Genomic DNA, 19,138 nt, shown 5'->3' on the forward strand with positions numbered 1-19,138 from the left:
CTCTCTCCTCTGTCTTCTCTTCTATCTCTTCTCTTTCCTTTTTGCTTTTTATCTTTACATAACAGTCTCATGGATTTGTCGGCCCCAGCTGGCTTTGAACCATGGTCCTCAGATCTCAGCCTTCTGAGTAGGTTTACAGGTGTGAGCCCTGCTCCCTTCTATTCTTATAAACCATTTCTATCACCTTTGGTTCTAGCAATGCATCTTTTTGAGTTCTTTAAGTAGAACTTAAGTTTATTATCTGTAATTATTTCTTCCTATTCTCATCTCCCAGTGAGAAAGAGTGATTTTGATTGCTGACACACTCACACAGTCATTATTCCAAGAGTTCTTGACTTTCATATCTCAACTCTAATCTTTAGAAAATGTTCTTAGTTCTCATTTGTGTGTGGAATCACAGACCTGTTCATATTCGGAATGCTCACAAAAATTGAACCGACACTAGAGGGGTGGTTTAAGAGTTTCTTGAACTTGATTTGCTTTTAAGTTCTATTCCATAGTTTCTTATTCATGTCTGGCTGTCTGAGGTAGTGTTTTCTATGGGTCATGCTGTGCCTTGTGCTGCTGTGTTAGCCCAGCTGGACTGGTGAATTGTCAAAGGCATACACTTGGCTCTCAGAGCTTGCAACAAGAGTGTTCCGCACCAAGTTAATACAGCTTTGATAATCTTTATTTTCCCTTTACTTCATTCTAGTTACTAAAGCCTGGCTAGGGACATGTAAGCATTTGAATCTTCCTTTTTGTGTTCAATCTGTATTGTAAAGGCTGGGAAAGTCTCTGGTCACTGTTCAGATTCACTGTGGCTATCTTGGCACAAGACTTGTTAAATGGAAAAAGGAGCATGTCAGTGTAAAAACTTTAAAAATCAATTTGAGTCACTTTTAGAACTTGTTTAAACGGGGTAAGTGAAAAATGGGGAAGATGAGGGAGGAGAGATTTAGGAACTCTATAAAGGATTGTGCCACCTCAAATGCTTCCAATTATTGATGTTTCTGATATAAAAATCTCCTTGTACAGATTCTGCTTGGCATTGTGAGACATGCTTCCTGGCTGTCTGTGGAGAACAGGGTGCTAGGAAGATAGTCAGAACAAAACTTCTTTGATCTAGTGTGTACTTGGGGATCAACAACATCAGGGGGGAGAGATACAGTATGTCCGGGAGAGTCATCACACTAGTTTCTGGAAGCTATCACTTAGTGGGACTTTCTTTTTGAGGCCTGGTTTGAAAATAGTCACTTACTGAAGGATTCTTGTTCATTGTTCATTATCTCTAGGTCTCTCCCATGTAGACTTTTGCTGGATTTTTTTTTTTTTTTTTGCTTCTAAAAGCCTGTCCCAAGCCTGAAATTGCAAGGTTCCTGCTTCAAAGAATATGGATTTTAGACGTCTTGGTGTGAACTTTTGGAGTTCTGAAGGGGCTTGGCTTATGGGACTATGAGATGTTGAGCATTTTCTCTTCTTGTTCACTGTGTTTTGGGATGAGGGAAAACACATTCTCCATATATATGAGCAAAGATGGAACTTATATTTTTGAAGAAAATTGTTTTCCAATCTTTTAAATTTTCTTTCTCCTAGTGGAATTCTGTAGTGACTTCTTTTTCCAACTTGTCTCTAAAAATTGACACTTAGTATCCTATAGCTTGCCAGAAAAACATCAGTACTCTATCACTTCTATGTAGCCCCATGTAGAACTTTTCCTGAATAGGTGGTGAGAAGCAACACCAGCCTCCATTTATTTATGTATGTATTTTTAAAATTTTTGCCGGTCCTGGGGCTTGAACTCAGGGCCTGGGTACTATCCCTGAGCTTCTTTTTACTCAAGTTAGTGCTCTACCATTGAGCTACAGCATCACTTTCAACTTTTTCTGTTTATGTGGTACGGACTGAGGAATCAAGCACTCTACCACTAAGCCACATTCCCAGCTCCAAGACCAGCCTTCTTCAGGAATTAGTGTTGGGGCTCTGGCAGCTATGCTTTTCCAGTGTGGCACTTGTGAGATGCTTTACTTGTACCAGAAGTATAGTGAGTACGTAAAGGAAAGAGGGCTAGTTTCCCTGGTATTAATCGGCAGCACATTTGAGGGACAGAGGTTTAGGGTACATTTGAGCGTGACAGAGGTTTAGGGTGCATGCCTAATATTTCATAGGTTATAGGTATGCTTTGTTTTGAGTGCATGATATTTAACACAGGACCTTGAAATCATTGTAAAGAAATTGTGTGTGTAGGTGTGTTTCTTTCTGTATATGTGTAATAAAGGATATGCCTGAGGTATGTATCTCACTACAGATGGTGTGATGGTTATGAATATATTAAAATGTTAATTATTTTTCATCATTTCCTTTAACCTTGACTAATATAAATTGCAGACACATTTCTTCATGGGTTTGCTTTAGTTGAAATGTGTACCCACGTGTGTTTGCCTTAAGGAAAATACTCTGCTTTTTAATCTCCATGGACACCTCAGGGACTGATAAAATGTGAATGGTTTTTAAGTGGAAAATGTTAGGCTCAAAGACCTAGATAAAGATCTGTAAGGCAAAGCTACAGAGTTATATGTTATCCTTTTTAGATGGAGAATGAAGGGGAAGCATGCAGGGTATGTCAAGGTATTATTCCCTCTGCCCACTCTTGATATCTTTATCCAGTTAACCCAGGTTCTATTTTACTATGTAGTATATTCTCTTTGAGTTTCCTCCCCTATATTCATCAAATCGTCCAAGTCACCCAGTAGTTACAGATAGAGAAGTATGTTTGTATGGAGAAAATTTTATCTTTATTCCCATTTGATATATACGTTATTTTTTTAACCAGACAGACAAATGCATCATATCATCTAGTTGCTTGTGTCAATCATCCTTGAAAAACTTTTCTCTGTATCTTCATTTTTAGGCTCTGTGGAAAGTTAGTAGTGGTTGGTATTTGTAGAATATGGAAACAACTGTTTGTTAAAATACTTAGGGCAGATCAGAGGTGATAAATCTACTCAAAATATAATAGGCAGGCCTCAGGTTTCAAGACCAATAGGAAGATAAGGCTCAAGAACAGAGACCGGTGAGTACAAACATCTATTTGAGAAGAAGGCTCAGATCCAAGGCCTTGGAATATGAATATTCATTTAGAAGGAGGTGACAGCAGTGATAAAGATTGGTTCCATTTAGTGGTGTTGGTCCTGGAGTTGAAAACACTGAGGATAAGTCTCCTCCCTGTCAGAGAGGGAGTTACAGAGATGGAAGGGGAGAAAACCCATGTTGAATTGGGAGTACCGGTATCTGTGTTAACACATACTATAGTTATACTGCCTTAGCTTCTCCAAGAAGGACGAAGTATGCAAGAAATTAGTGGGAGAAGATTCTGCTGAGGGTAACCAGGGAGGGAGCTGTGGGAAGCTGGGTGAATCTTCAGACTGCCAGGCAGATCAAACACTTCCTTTCCCACATGAAGAAGGAAGAGAATGGAGGAAGATTGCAGAACAAAAGTCTAAAACGGTGAAGCAGTTCTGGAGGAGTTTCCTTAAAACAGATATACATGTGCAACAGTGTTGAAAGGTGGGGCCTATAAAAAGTAATGAGGACAACTGAAGGGAGTCCTCATAAATGCATTAATGTAATATTCCTAGGAAATGGTCAGTTATCCTTAGAGTAGGTTCTTACAAATTGAGCTCAGCGCCTTGTCTGTTCTCTTACATATACTTCCTAGCTTTTCTACCATCTTATGATGCACCATGATCTTAGACTTATTAGCCTCTAGAACCATGAGCCAAAAGAAAAGGAAAGATTTATTGCAAAGTGTGTTATAGCACCAGAAAATGAATGAAGACAGTCCCTACGTCCAAATTGCCCATCAGTAGAGGCCTGTGTCTCTCAGCAATCGGCCTGCCTTAGTATCTCTGCTGGGTTTAGTTATTGGCTAGTAGCAGCTGGTGGGAAGCATAGCCTTGGCTGTAATAGCAGTGATGGATTTCAGAGCACAGCAGCTGGGTTGTCAGTCAATTATGCTTCCTGTACTCAGAGATCCAAGAGGCACATTTTCATGTCTAGCACACATGGTTTTCAGTAGTTACAGAACAGATACAGAATTAAATGTATAGAAATAAACATATATTGAAACATATAGCTCCTTCAGTAAGTGGCTAATTCCAGAGCTAGGGTAGACAATACAAGATAAGCTTGGAACACATTTTTCCAGAAAACAAGGAAGTACCCAAAGGACACTGAAGCTATCCTGTACCTACTGCCACTTGCCAAGTTGAGAACTATTTGAACATCAAAATAAAGAACAGTAGTAGCAGATTATAACTTTCCGAATAAAAAGGGATGCTATGAATTCATAGTAATATATTTAAGTAAATAAATAACTTGGAAATTTTATGAATGATGAGAAAGTGTTTTCTCAGAAAATACCTATTACTTTCAAAGGGAAAATGAGCAACTTTAATCAAGTGATTACGTATAACAATATCAGTGAAGAATAACAGCGCTGTATAACTTCTGTCTGATTATGAAGACAAGCCAGTATACCTGGCCAGAACATCTTTGAAAAATGTTGAGGTCATGTAAATCAAAGAAAGACAAAAGAATTGTTTCAGATAAGAGAGATATGGAAATTTAACGAAACATTTGATTCTGAATCACAGCAGCCTTTGCCCCTTCAACACCCCCCTACCCCCCATAGACACACACATACACACCTATGGCATCAGGTTCTCACGGTCGGCTTCAGTCCAAAAGTACTAAGTGAATAATTGCAGAAATAGCAAATTATAAATTTTATAGTATGCCATTCTGAATAGTATGGTGAAATCTCTCGCCATCTTCCTCTGCTATGCCCAGGATATGAGTCATCCCTTTGGCTAGCTATATCTATACTGTATATGCTACCCTCTCCCTAGTCACATAGTACCTGACTTTATTCTCTGATTGACCACTGTGACCTAACCATTTAATAATGGCCCCAATTCTCAAGAGTAATGTTGCCAAGCTTAGCTAAATTTTTTTAAGAGGTATAAAGTTCCTCTTAAGTGAAAAAGAAATACAGAAGGCAAGACATTTTTTACACTAAATTTTCCTTACAGTTTTTAATTATTCTGTTTTATTCATTACTGTTAGTCTCTCTTTTTATTTCTTTTTTTTTTTTTCTGACTCTTACTGTTCCTCAACTATCATATTTTGTGGGAAGGAAATCTTGGAAAATTCAGTTGTTCCTTAGTATTCATAGAAGATTGGTTCAAGACCTCCCACAGACAACAAAATCCATGAATGCTCAAGTCAAGTCCCTAATATGAAATGTCTTAGTATTTGCATAAAAGTTATCTATATCCTTCCTAATCTTGAAATCTTTCCCATAAAACATACTACCTAATTCAATATGAGTGCTTTCTAATAGTTGTTACACTGTATTCTTTGGGGAATGATAACAACAAAAATGTCTATGTATGTTCAATACAAATAGAATGTGAGATTGGTTGCATGCACTATATAAGACTCATCAAATGAGGAACTAACTGACTGCCTGTATAGAGTTCAGTACCATCTTGGTAGCAGGCATCCACTCTGTATCCTGGAACATGTCCCCCATGGCTATGACTGGGAGACTAAGAATTCTGGAACAGGTTAAGTTTTTTATTAAATGGCAGTTAATGTGTCTATGTTTATGTTCTTGTTCTACTTGTGTTTTTGAATTTGTAGGAAAATAACCTGGTTAATAGGAGAGGCACACTTGAAATTCATGAGGACGGTGGTACAACTTACTTTCAAATGGTTCAAAGAAAACTTGTTCTCTGACTATTTGTAGCCTTTCCTCTAACTCCAAATAGGTACAATATTACCTACATACACAGTAAGGTAACCTAAACAATTTTAGACAGTTATCTCACCTATCAACTTATATTATTTGTTTTTTTTTTTTTTGGGGGGGGGGGTCCGGTCATGGGGCCTGAACTCTGGGCCTGGGTGCTGTCCTTTAGTTCTTCAGCTCAAAGCTAGCGCTCTACCAGTTGAGCCGCAGCGCCACTTCTGGCTTTTTTCTTTTCGCTTATGTGGTGCTGAGGAATCGAACACAGGGCCTCATGCATGCAAGGCAAGTGCTCTACCACTGAGCCACCTTCCCAGCCCAGCTTATATTATTTGTTACTTCCAATGTTGGGTTTGTAGTAAGGGATGGGAACAACAGCAAAAATGTGTTTGTTAGATTGTTACTTTTTCATATGGGCCTAAGTCACCTTTTGTCATGTTTTCAGCACAGAGAACCTGATGGATTCAAACCTATCATAGAGTAGGAAAGTATGAAATGATGACAATGGACTTGCTATGTAGAAAGTGGGTAGGGAAGATGTCAATGCTTTAGGTCCTTTGAGAATGTCTGCAAATTGAGCCCATGTCATTGTCTGTCTATCAGTAATACCTGACAGTTCCTGATGGAAACTTCCCTTACAGTAAAACACTCAATTTCTCTTTTAGTTTGGAGAAATATTCTCTAATGTTTCTCTTTTTCTAGCTGATACAGAGTGATGGGTTACTGTGAGACCTCCAAGGCTGGGTTAGTTTTCGTTTTATATGCTGATTGTGAATTATTCATTTGTGCCAGACATGTGTAATTGGAATGGAATTACTGATACACTCAAGAAAGCAGAACTTATAAATTTGTCTAAAGCAGCATAATATCATGGCACACAATTTAATGTTCTCTTTTCTTACTGGGCGACTGATCAATGCACTCGTTTGGGTTCTGAGCCATCTTTTGCCAGGGGAAAAATCTTCTGACCTTTCATTAGCAGCCAAAAGAAATGAACGAGACACTCAAGTACATGTATCTAGGCTAATTCCATTTTCACTCTCTCCTTTTCATTCATTTTTCAAATTGCAATCTCAGATAATGGGGAAGAGAGAGACAAAAGCAGAAAAGGCATGTAGAAAGTTATTGTCCTCATTTCTATGCTGGGAAACTTTGGCTAGAAAAAGTCACGTTTGAATGCTATATTTACAAAATAAATAGGTGTTTTTCCTCTACCTTAATTCTCAAAATTTTCTGGATAGTTTTAAGACAAAATTAAAAGCAATGATATAATTCCACTACATTTAGAAATTATTTTATCCTAAAGGATTTTTTGTGTGTGTGTGTCTCGGTCATGGGGCTTGAACTCTGGGCTTAGGTGCTGTCTCTAAGCTCTTCAGCTCAAGGTGAGTGCTCTACTGCTTGAGCCAGAGCACCACTTCCGGTTTTCTAATGGTTTATTGGAGATAAGAGTCTCACAGACTTTCCTGCCCAGGCTAGCTTTGAACCGTGATCCTCAGATCTCAGCCTCCTGAGTAGCTAGGATTACAGACGTGAGCCACTGGCTTTTTTTTGTTTTTATTTTTTTTAAATCCTAAAGGATTCTATTTGTACAAACCTGAGTGGAAACCTTTCCATTCAGAAACCTTTTACAAAGTAATGTGCTAGAAATTGGTGATTGTATAGAGCAAGGAAAAGCGAGCCTTTCCCTCAAAGGCAATGACTTAATAATTGCAATATTATTGCATAATAATTGATGGTGATTTATCATAGGGGATGCATTAAGAAGAGAATGCATGTGATTCTCACATGCTGGAATGTAGTAAATACAGAGTAAAGAAAGTTTGTTATCATTTCATTTATTTTACTCTCTTTGTTGTAAGCACCAGTACCACAACTGTTCAACTGGGGAAAATCCTTAATTAGGATAAGTAGCTAAAAGAACGTGGCTGGGCTCTGATGTTAGGCCTTAGAGGACAGGGACAGATAATGGTGGGCAGAGTGTGGAGTGTGAATTGGCAATCTATGAACTCAATAATAGCAAGCCTTAACAGGTTTGTAGCAATAAGAAGCTGGGCACTGTTGGTTCATGGTGTTACTCAGAGGCTGGGATCTGAAGATTTCAGTTTGCAAACAGCCCAGTCAGAAAGACCAGGAGACTATCTCCAGATAACCACTTAAAAGCCAAGAGTGGAACTGTGGATCACTGAAGTGGTAGAGTAATCAAGCACCCTAAGTAGAAAAAGCTAAGAAAGGCGGGGCACCAGTGGCTCATGTCTATAATCCTAGGTACTCAGGAGGCTGAGATCTGAGGATTGCTGTTAGAAACCAGCTCTGGCAAGAACGACCATGAGACTTTTATCTCCAATTAACCATCAGAAAACTGGAAGTGGTGCTGTAGTAGAGTGCTCACCTTGAACTGAAGAGCTGAGAGACAGCGCCCAGGCCCATAGTTCAAGCCCCATGACCAACAAAAGAAAAAAAGAAAAAGCTAAGAAAGAACACTCAGGCCCCAAGTTCAAGCTACAGTACTAGTGCTCATGCACACATGCATGTGTGCACATGTGTGCGCGCGCGCGCACGCGCGCGCACACACACACACACACACACACACACACACACACACACGGACAAGGACAAAGACAATGAAGAATAAGAAAGTACTGTGCCCTAGGTTCCCTGCTGGCCAGGCATATATAGGTGCTAAGTCTAGGATTTGATTTGAGCAGCATTAACAGGACTGGGCCATTAAACATTGTGCTTTTTTTTGTTGTTTAGTGTTTGCTAGCTTCTCATATAGAGGCTTATTTGAATGAAATTTTCCTTTCTTGCTATATCACTCTTGCTTTCTCCTTCAGACCCCATGTTGACTGTAAAATGCCAATGCTCAGTAATTGAAAATGCAGTAACAAATATTTCTTTATTCTCTTGGCATTTAAAATCACCAAGGCATCTCAATCTGTCACAGTGGAATTGTCTCCCCGCCCCCTCCCCGCTTCCTGGCTGTCTCACTAGCTCTTTGGTGGGTGGAACCTCTTTCTGGCCCGGGTAGGGCTCCTTGGTGACAACCTTAGTTAAATCCTCACCGTGTATCAACATCTACATCTGCTGATTTGGGGCTGTTGCCTTCTCTGGGCTGCCAAACACAACTCTGTGATAATGACAGCATTTGCCAGCACGCTCAGGCAGTGACTCAGGAGACAGGGTGGCCAGCAAAGCAGCCTCTTTGTGGGAGTGGATTTTGAGAAGTGCTAATTCCGTGGCGGTTTAGAGATATTAATATCATGCTGGCAGTAGATAAACAGACAGTAGAGGGACACATAATGGAAGAGAATCAGCCATAGCATCTTTTCCTCCTTTTCTCTACCAGCTAATTTTTTTTCTTTAATAAATCCTGTTTTCCTAGGGTTAGATGAATAGAGCCCTTAAATGGCTTAAACAAAGAAGAGATGCTATGCTAGTTAATCCAGTTGCCTGTACTTTCCCCTCCCCTGCCCCCATGACATTTTTATGGGGACCACTAGTGTGTTAAGAGTTAACTACATTTTCAAGCAGTTCTAAATCATAGCATATGGCAAAGTAGCCTATTGCTTACCGTACCCTCTCCCTAAAGGGCAACGAACCAGATGGTATGAGTGGGGCTTTTGGTGTAATTATGACAGATACAAAGAAAGACATAACCAACACTCTCACTCAATAATATCATGACTCTTGCTTTCCAGCATTTGCTATAGTTAATTTTTTCACAATTTAATTTTACAATTGGCTGTTTGTGTCCGTGCTCCCATTCCAGATTGGAGAGGAGCCATGCAAATACGCTTCATTGGTTATCTTAGCATTATCTTTTGTTCTCTCCTCTTTTGTGCTGAAGGCAACTTACAGAAGCACCCTCATTCCCAGTGGGAGCAGTTTTCCTATTTTTGTGAACAAAAGATTCCATATATGCAAGAAGTGCTTCAGGTCAGATTTTAATATGAGGTCTTCTGTAGTCTCATTGGCAGACTGCTCCAAAACTGGTCATCTCAGGTTTTATACTTTTTTATTTTCTCCTTCCCCTTGTGGTTTTCTTCTATAAGACAGCCTCCCTCCCTCCCTCCCTCCCTCCCTCCCTCCTTTCCTTCCTTCCTTCCTTCCTTCCTTCCTTCCTTCCTTTCTTCCTTCCTTCCTTCCTCCTTCCTGCCAACCCCCCTATTCATTTGTGGCTCTCTTCCAGACTCACTTCGGATAGGAAACCACACGTATCCAGAGTTGGGAAGAGAAGAGACATACTTTGACTATTATGTTAAACTGGTATCTCTAACAGTGCCAAAGTAAAACAAGACATTTTCTAGTTACAGTTTAGTATAGAAAGGAGATTTTGAGAAATTTAGGTCATGCTTTTATGTGTTTCATTTTTTTTATCTATGTGCCTGATATTTTAGAGCAGACTTTTCTTGAGGGTAGTGGCTTGTTTATAACATTCTGTAAATAGCCTGGCCTGATGTGGGCTTTTTACAGATATTCTTTGCTAGTTTTTATTTATGGATTGATATAGCATCTGACTGTACTAACCAGGAAAGTGCTGAGGTAGGGAACTTTGTTTGTGGTTCATCTTTGTTTATTTGGATTTCTAGCTTAGCAACTCATTGGTCTTGAAATCCTTGGCTTCTCCTTCACTCTGCCAGAATGCATTAAGACCTCCAGGTGCTAACTGTTATTATTTCTGTTGACTGAGCCCCATATGCACCTTTAGTGCTCACTGACCTATCTTTCCTGTTGCAGAAACATCGCTGAGGCTCTTGTCAGCAAAGGTCTAGCCACAGTGATCAGATACCGGCAGGATGATGACCAGAGATCCTCACACTATGATGAACTGCTGGCTGCAGAGGCCAGGTGAGTTTGAAAAATGACTAAACACATTGGGTCCTACAGCCCTGTTTTGTTTTGTTTTCTCCTGTTTCACTATTGTACTTGTACCTGGGCAGAATGTGTTAGAAAAACATGTTTTGTTAGAGCTTGCATCCTTTTTTTAATTCCTATTTCCACCCTATGAAGTCCAGAAGGGCACACTCAGAACTTGCTTTCTAACCTTCATTAAGTACCCTTGAACATCCATTTTTTTCAACATACGTAAAATCTCCCTGTGTTGATATTTAAAAAGGAATCACAGATGTGCACACTAAAGCAAACATCTTCATCACCATTCCTGGAACCAATAGGAAAACCCTGCTTATGTGTGTAATTCATTTGCCTGGGTCTTTTACCTTCAGAGGGCTCTCCCCCAAGTTCTCCCACTTGTCACCTCGAAACCTTTTGTCATGTACAAAGGAAATGAAAACATTTATTAGGAAATGAGTTTTGGTTTGAAGCACTTCTGACAGCTGGCAGGAGAGCATATGAGAGGCCTTGTGACATTTTACTTTTGTCCTTCATCTCTGTGGCTGGTTGCCCCAAGGACTTGCAGTCTGCTCCGCAGTGTGATTTGCTGTTGACATTCCTCAAGGCTCTTGCTCAGAGACACTTTTGTCACTGTGGTGCCATTGGCTGAGTGATTCCTAGACTTCCTGGGAAACAGCAGGAGTTGAGCTACTTACAACTGAGCACATGTGAATAACTCAACCAGCTACTTGGACTAAACCAAATGTCCATTGTTTCCAACTGATTCCATGAGTTTGCCTTGCTCAGTGCTGTTTTTGTGACCTCAGGACCCACTTAGAATTTGGTCATTGCCAAGTTATACACTACAGTTACAAAAGGCATGAGTTTCACACTTGGTCATTAGTATCATTTTTCTTGCTATTTGGCCCAGAACTTTGCCCCTGATATATGACATTTACCTCTAACACATTGCACTTCGTGAAGGCTAGAGAATCTATAGAATGTATTACAGAATGTCACCTAAGAAATAAGTCAGCCAGCCCGTTGTGTCTTCTTGATTCTTTGTTTTGGACTTTTCCATATGCTTTGTATAGGAAGTGATTATTAAGCATGAAGAGTTTACATCTTTGATTATTTAAGGCTTATTTAGTAGCCATTAAAAACAAAGTGTAATGCATGCTTATAATCCCCACACTCAAGATATTGAGGCAGGGGAATTGTTTTTTGTTTGTTTGTTGTTTGTCAGTCATGGGGCTTGAACTCTGGGCCTCAGCACTGTCCCTTAGCTCTTCAGCTAAGGGACAAGTACCCTACCAGTTGAGCCACAGTGCCACTTTCGGTTTTCTGGTGGTTAATTGGAGATAAGAGGCTCATGGACATTCCTGCTTGGGCTGGCTTTGAACTGTGATCCTCAGATCTCAGCCTCCTGAGTAGCTAGGATTACAGGCGTGAGCCACTGGTGCATGGCTGAGACAGTTGGATTGTGAATTTCAGGCCAGCCTCATATACATGGAAAGACAACATCCAAAAAAGCTATAATAAGAACAGTATAGTAGTAGTAGTAATAATAATAAAATAATAATAATAATAATGTGGTATAGATTGGTAATTAGTCTTCCTCATAATACTCCTTTCTTTCCCTTTCTGTGTCACTACTAATCCAGGTAAGCTTAAAGAACACATGATGACAAAAATGTGGCTATAGTTTTCTTAATAATGTGTAATCATCTAACTAGCCCCTCACTAAACAGGTGGGACTTATGGTGTGGGCCCATGGTCAGCTTGTCATCCTGGTCTGATAGCAACTCAGGTGAGGTATTTCCAGAGTAATAGAAACACTGAACAGCACAACGGAATGCGATGCATTGTCATATATCCTGTGCTTGTTTTTACTGTGGCACTATTAAATATTTAATTCTGATAGGCAGGTAAGCTGCTCTGAAAAGTGAAGCCAGAAACAGCCTTCTTATTATGTTGTTAGAAATAGCCATGGTGTGAGGAATGTTACGAGTGTTGTTTAATGAGTACACCTATATAGGGAAATTTCTGAAGATTTAGATTTTAAGAAGAAAACAACCTCTTTAGTGCCGATTTTGTGCTGAAGTAATATAACAAGATGGTTGCTTGCTAAAGCAGTGAGCTGCCTAGAGATAATTTTGTTGAACCATTGCTTTCAGACTGATGGTGGAAAAATTGGCTTCAGGGTCATTGCGCTGTTGCAGGTTGAGTAAATGGAGAGAAATTAACGCTTTCTCAAAGCCAGGAGGCATTGCCCTAAGGCAGTACAGGCCTCATAAAGAATTTGGGGAAACAGCCAACCTGCACTGTGAGTGGGTTTTCCTTTGGAACATTATTGTCAGAGAACCCTAGGATGATGGCCCTATGCCATCTTGTAGATGCTAACCCCCAGCCAGGAAAAGGGAAGTCCAAGAAAGACAAGAGCTTCTGCTCAGTAGGGATGGTGGTTTTGTAGCCCATTAAAAAGGATTTTGAAGGCAGAATGGCCTTTTTTTTCTTTCAAAAATAAAGTTGACCTCTTTCCTAGACCACCTGTCTCCTGACACTGCTTTATTTTAGTTTGCCTTCGAGTTAATGCACTCTGTCTCTCCCTGGCACCCTCTTCACGTCCCCTTAGCATTCTTACTTGTTCTGTCACTAAGTTACAGCATGTCTGAACTTTTTTACATGCTTCTGCTGCTCCTCATTCTGCCTATGGATCGAACATTATCTGAGTTTAGGGTTTTCTTCCCCTAGATAGATTAGCTACATTTTTTTTCCTATTGAACTCTTGCTTTGTGATTTGATGACCCTGTCAATTCAGTTTCTCTACCTCCCAGCTTTGCATCCTCTGCAGATCTCATTAGTGAATTGTTTACTCCTTTACTGGACCATGAATAGAGCCCCTCAACAAGAAAGGCTTTGGTGTTGACCCCAAGTCTCTCACTGCATGGACTGTCACTTAACTGTCTTTTGTTTATCATCCCTCCGCCACTTTTTAATCTTCAGTAATTGTGTACTGAACCAAGCCAATTTGAATTAATTTCCCAAGTAAAATTTCTTGCACTCCTGTGTCTAATGCTTTGGCAAAGGCCAAATTAATAACATCTGCTGCATTTGTGTCAGTTATTCAATCTGAAACTCTTCAATTGGGTGAAGGTGACCATGCAAGGCTATCGTTTTCATTAGTTTCTCCCCACAAGGGTGCCAATTCCAACAGATTTTCCTGCTCCTGACCTTGGTCACTGGTTTTTCTCTCGTTATCGCTAGTGATATCAGCAGTGGTACAGAGTGCTCTTCCATTGACTTTGCTTTCCAGTGCACTGCTTGGCCATTAATCCTTTTAGAGAAACATTGGTAAGCTTTAGGGAAAGGGCAGCCTGTTAACTTCTATGACTTCGCAGGTCAGCTCAGCTGCCTGTCTAGGAGTTGATGAGCTTTCTTAGAGCTCTGAGGCAGCTACTTCCCCAGGCTGGGGCTGGGGTGGGGAGGCATAAAGATCTGCCAACCTTTCTCATGATTTGATGGGAGCTTAGGGAGTGCTATGTTAGGTACTCATTGGGAGAAGATAGGAAAATGAAGAATACTCATGTACAGCTTGCCAGTTGCTTTCCAGCATAACCACCAGCAGCTTTTCCACCTCTACAGCTCAGTTCTCATTGGTTTGCTGACCCTTGGAGGTGTCTTCATTTTGATGTCTGCTTATGGAAAACCCTCATTATGTCTCTACCTGGCTCATCTAGAGGAAACCACATCTTTTTGTTTAAAGGATAAATAAGCCATTAATTCCTCAACGGCAGCCTTCCTTTCTAGCTCAGTTGTCTATCATCAGCTATATCCTCCCTCATTACCTTGTGTCCCAGTAAGATAAGGTTTTGGCATTTGCTTGCATATTCTCAGGCCTTGTTTCACTGATGGGCTCCATTGAAAAGCTGTTGATTTTGTCCCAGGATTTTGAGAGCTTCAGTATGTTTGTCTTTGGGTTTAGGGGTTTTTTTTGTTTGTTTGTTTTTCAAAAGAAGTTTTAAGTATAGCTGAAAATTAGCTGACAATTTCTTTATGTACATTTCTCTGTGACACCCCTGGATCTGATCCCCCATTTTAGAGGCATCCTATGAGATCCTGAGGGAATATAACACCTCATTTCTTTTCTGAATGATTCTAATGATTAATTCCCAGATTGGTTTTCCATCATTTCTAAATTCTCATCTTATTTCTGTATTTCTCTGTTCACTGGTCTGCTGTAGTCCTAGTCTGGATATGTGTTCTAAACTTTTCCCAGAGATTTTTTTTTACTCCTTTGGGGAATGTCTTATACCTGAGGTATTCCTAAGAGAGTGAATCATTATAAGGACTTACTGTCCTTTCTGAAGAACTATAAAAATACCTCATATACTATGTATTTTGATTTTGGGGAGACCAGAATGGAGCTAAATGGTTTCCATGTAGGTTCTTGTTGAACATGGCATGGATACCAAAGACAAGCTCATAGCGAGTAGAGTCAGATTGATGCCTGGCTGTGTGACATGTTTTCTTTAGGTATGCAAACATGAGCCTTCTCCCATCACTTGCTTTAAAACTATAATACTTTAGCCAAGCATGATGGTTGGTCCATGCCTGTCATCACAACACTTGGGAGATTGAGGCAGGTGGGTTAAAAGTTTAAGCCAGCCTGCGCTACATCTAGAGACCCTGTCTCAAAAATAAGCATTTAAAGAATTTCTAGAAACGGTTAGAAGCTATGGCTTATTACATGAAAAAAAAGAAAAAAGAAGTTCTGTTAGTTCAAAGCTTCATTCATTCAAGATACCTTTTAATGTAAGATTTTATGACTTCAAGATAAGGTGTGTACACACACACACACACACACACACACACACACACACACACACACACACACACACACACACGACATTAATGCCCCAGCCTGACTTTGAGGAAGCAGCTGTATGGAGAAGATTTAAGTGATTCGTTCTAGACATACATAAGGAGGTTAAGGTTGTCTCAGGAGAATAAAAAGCTAGACACTCTTATTCAGTTTCTTGCCTGGCTCAGTGAAGATTCAGAAAACTGTGATGTTGTTCTCTTTCTCTGAGAGGCAAGCACAAGCCAGCCCTCTTCTCAGCTCTGCTTTGGCTCCTTTACAGTCCCCTCTGTTTGAGCAAACCCTGTCTTTAAACTAGTGTTCCTACCTTATTGCGTCTCCAAACTCCAAACCCCACAAGCATCCAATCCTTGCCTTTTTCAGTGTGATTGACAGTGTCCTCTTATTGTAGGCTTTTTTCCTGAAGCTCTGGGAAAACTATGCTGGCATTTCTATCACATAGCTTCGATACTTGTTGGTGACTCTTCTTTCCCTAAGCCATTTTCCTGTGCATTAGTAAGAAGGATACAGCTTTCATTGGTTATTTCTCCTGGTGATAGAATTACTGGAGCAGAGAGGTCTTTCCAATTTCCATACATTTATACCCATCACTTATAAACATGTTTTACTGCTTTAACTGAAGTGTCTTTATTACCACTGGGAAGGAATTCCTCTTTGTCTTCTATTTATGACCTAACCTGAGGCAGCACTAGTGGTTTTCTGACAAAGCAAGTTTTTCCATAACATTTTATAAGTGAAAAACTTCTGATGGAGCTTCTTATATCCATATCTAGATTACTCACAGAATATAAACATTATTCTCTGCACTTCTTATTGCTAAATTAAATGATATAACCTTAGGGGCTAGGACATAACTCAGTGGTAGAGTGCTTGCCTAGTATGTCCTAGATCTTGGGTTTGATCTTCAACTCTGCCAAAACAAAGTAACTGAAAAGACAAAGCTTCAACTCCTTTTAAAATGAAGAATTTATACTGGGTTGTCCCCATTTGAACTTGGAAGCAAGCTTCATTTATTTCTTTACCAATCCATTGAGAAAACTAGTAGGGAGTTGTGTGTGTGTTTCCAGCAACTGTTTGTATGTTTGAAACTTTAAAAACTGAGCTGTCCTATCATAGTGTAGGGACATGGGTTAATCCATCTTCCAAGATTGCAGATAGATCTTTCCTCTGTGAGGATCACCTATTCAGAGCTGCTTTGTCTTGCATGTGATGGCTTTGCATTCAGTTCTTCTCCTTATTCTCATTTTCTTGAGTATATAGCATGGATCCTAGTACTAGGAATAATAGTAGTGAACAAAAAAGATAATAGATTTAGCCCTGTACAAAGCATGCAATCTCAGAAGGACAGGCATTAAATAATTTTAATAGTACCTTTGGATATTGCTATTTTTCCTACTTCTTCCTTTTTCTCACCTGTTTTCTTAGCCCTTCCTTTTTCCACTATTATTAACAGTGCTTGCCTTACTTCTTTTTTATTCCATCTTTCATTTCTATTAAATTTTCCCATGAGAGTATCTCCCTGAAATTCATCTTTTCTGTTCAGCTTCTGTTCTTTTCTTTTCAATAGTTTAATGGTACACCTTTAAATAAACCAAGATTTCTCACTTTGAATCTAATGACCTCAACAAGAAAAATTCTCTTTGAATAAAACTAGAACTATTGAATAGTATTAAAAACAGAGCTTTTACTTGAAGTTTTCCCTTCACTGTTTAATAGTAGATTCCTATAGCACCAGGATATTGTTGGATTTTTTTAGCTCAAGCATCATAGAAAGAGTCAGGTGAATTATCTTCTGCCCTCTTCACCCAGCTGCATTACTTCATACCAGTGCAGGTTGGAAACCAGCACGCAGAAAGCAGACTGGCTTTTCTCTTAAACATCATCCTGGGCTTTTCTTTTTGTTAACCCTTTGTTAAGCCCCACTGTTGTGTGGGGCTTGCAGAGTGGTGTCATGGTCATGAGGTTGCTAATGGGGGGAGAAGAGGTGCACTGTTGGGGAATAGGGTAGATCAGCGATTGCAAGTGGATGTGATAACAGGAAAATGCATTCAAAGAGCTGGTGTGGGGAAGTGATTTGACGACACAGCTGAATGTGGGGAAATTTAGCTTTTTTCTTTCTTCAGAAAAGATGATGCACTCAACATCCAAATAGCAGTAATCAATCTGCATTTAAGGCAGCACAAATGGCCACTTCTGGAGAGCTGTATAATGCCTTCATTCCAAAGAGTTTTCTCCTTCAGGATATTAAGAGGATCTGTCACTCTTCTTCGTCCTCTTTTCTTCTCTCCCCTCCCCCTGGTTCTTTCTGACATAAGGCAAGTTAGTAGAATGTACTTTATAACCACAACTCTGGGGTGAAGTTAGAAGAGCTCTGCATGTTCTGTTGTATATCTAGTTTGTTCTGTTGTGTACTAGTCTTATGTAGAAGTTCCTATAGGTCATGGGCAAATGATGAGCTGGCAATAAGAAATCCGCAAGAATGAGGAGAAGGGAAGAGGAACAAGGAAAGGACGAATAATTTGAAAATACATTGCAACTATGTATGAAGGAGGCATAAAGAATTGCAATGAAAGCTGTTAACCAAAGAGGTTTGGGGGAGGGAGGGATTCAGGAAAAGCGAGCGATAGAGAAAATTATTCTGATCAAAACATAATATTTGACCATCTGAAATGCCATAGTGAAACAGGTATTATACACTTAAAAAAAAAAAAGTGACAGGAAAGTGAAATAGGCTCTGTGAGGGGGAAGGAGGCCAGTAGGAGGGACTTGGGCTAACATGGGGGGAGTGAATGAATAATGACTGTAGTTCAAATAGTTTGTTTACATTGCATGAAAATAGACCTGCTGAAAGCGGTTTAAAAAGACAGGAATAGGGAAAGGGATGGGGGATTGATTGGGATGTATTTACATGTGTGAAATGTCACAAAGAACCTCTCCCTTGTACAATTAATGTACTTTAACTGAAAAGAAAAAAGAAATCTCCTTTGCAATTTCTTCTGTAATCTTAGTCTATGCTAGTTGTTTTCCATCAAAGGAAATTCTTCTAGACTAACCTTGGTCATAGTTGCTGTTATGTCCCTCCAATGTTCAGCTGTGATGAATTTTATCTATTCAGAAAAGCTGTGACCAACACTTCTCACTGACCTCTTCCTAAAAGAATCTTGCTTCTTTTACAAGATATTTATACATTTGAAGACCATCATTTAATATCATTTTAATCCAAAATAAGCTGTAACTATGAAATGATAATACTTAACCCTTGACTTCCTTGAATATCTTATAACTTGACTTCCTAAACCATTGGTTCTCATAGAGCACCGTCAGTGCCACTTTGGGGACTTGTTAAAACGTGAATCTTAAGGTGACCCTTTCCCCACCTCATCTGTTTAACATGTTCTTCAGGTGGTTCTGATGTACACTAAAACTTGGAGGGCCACAACTGTAAAAGAAGCTCAGTTGTATGTCTTTTAGCAGGTTAATTGTTCAGTCTTCATTATTGTTGGAGTCAATAATGGTGGTTATAAGTAATAGAGAGTAAGGTATGAAATAGCTAAGCTACGGATGTCTACTATACATTAAAGCTCTTTTTTTCTCCTTGGCTCCTTTTTCTCCTCTCTCCCACTCTGCAT

The 19,138-nt window shown here is 39.7% G+C and overlaps 1 protein-coding gene across 1 annotated transcript in view; it reads left to right on the forward strand.

Annotated features, from left to right (window-relative positions):
- Snd1 (staphylococcal nuclease and tudor domain containing 1) overlaps positions 1-19,138 on the forward strand; it is a 446,694-nt gene that overhangs the window by 237,620 nt on the left and 189,936 nt on the right. Inside the window, exon 13 of the mRNA XM_042695875.1 lies at positions 10,532-10,642. Coding sequence (XP_042551809.1) covers positions 10,532-10,642 — 111 coding nt within the window. The remainder of the gene's footprint in view (positions 1-10,531; positions 10,643-19,138) is intronic.

Source organism: Dipodomys spectabilis, unplaced genomic scaffold (assembly GCF_019054845.1).
Source record: "Dipodomys spectabilis isolate Male_0828 unplaced genomic scaffold, ASM1905484v1 ptg000197l, whole genome shotgun sequence".
Taxonomy (NCBI): Eukaryota; Metazoa; Chordata; class Mammalia; order Rodentia; family Heteromyidae; genus Dipodomys; species Dipodomys spectabilis.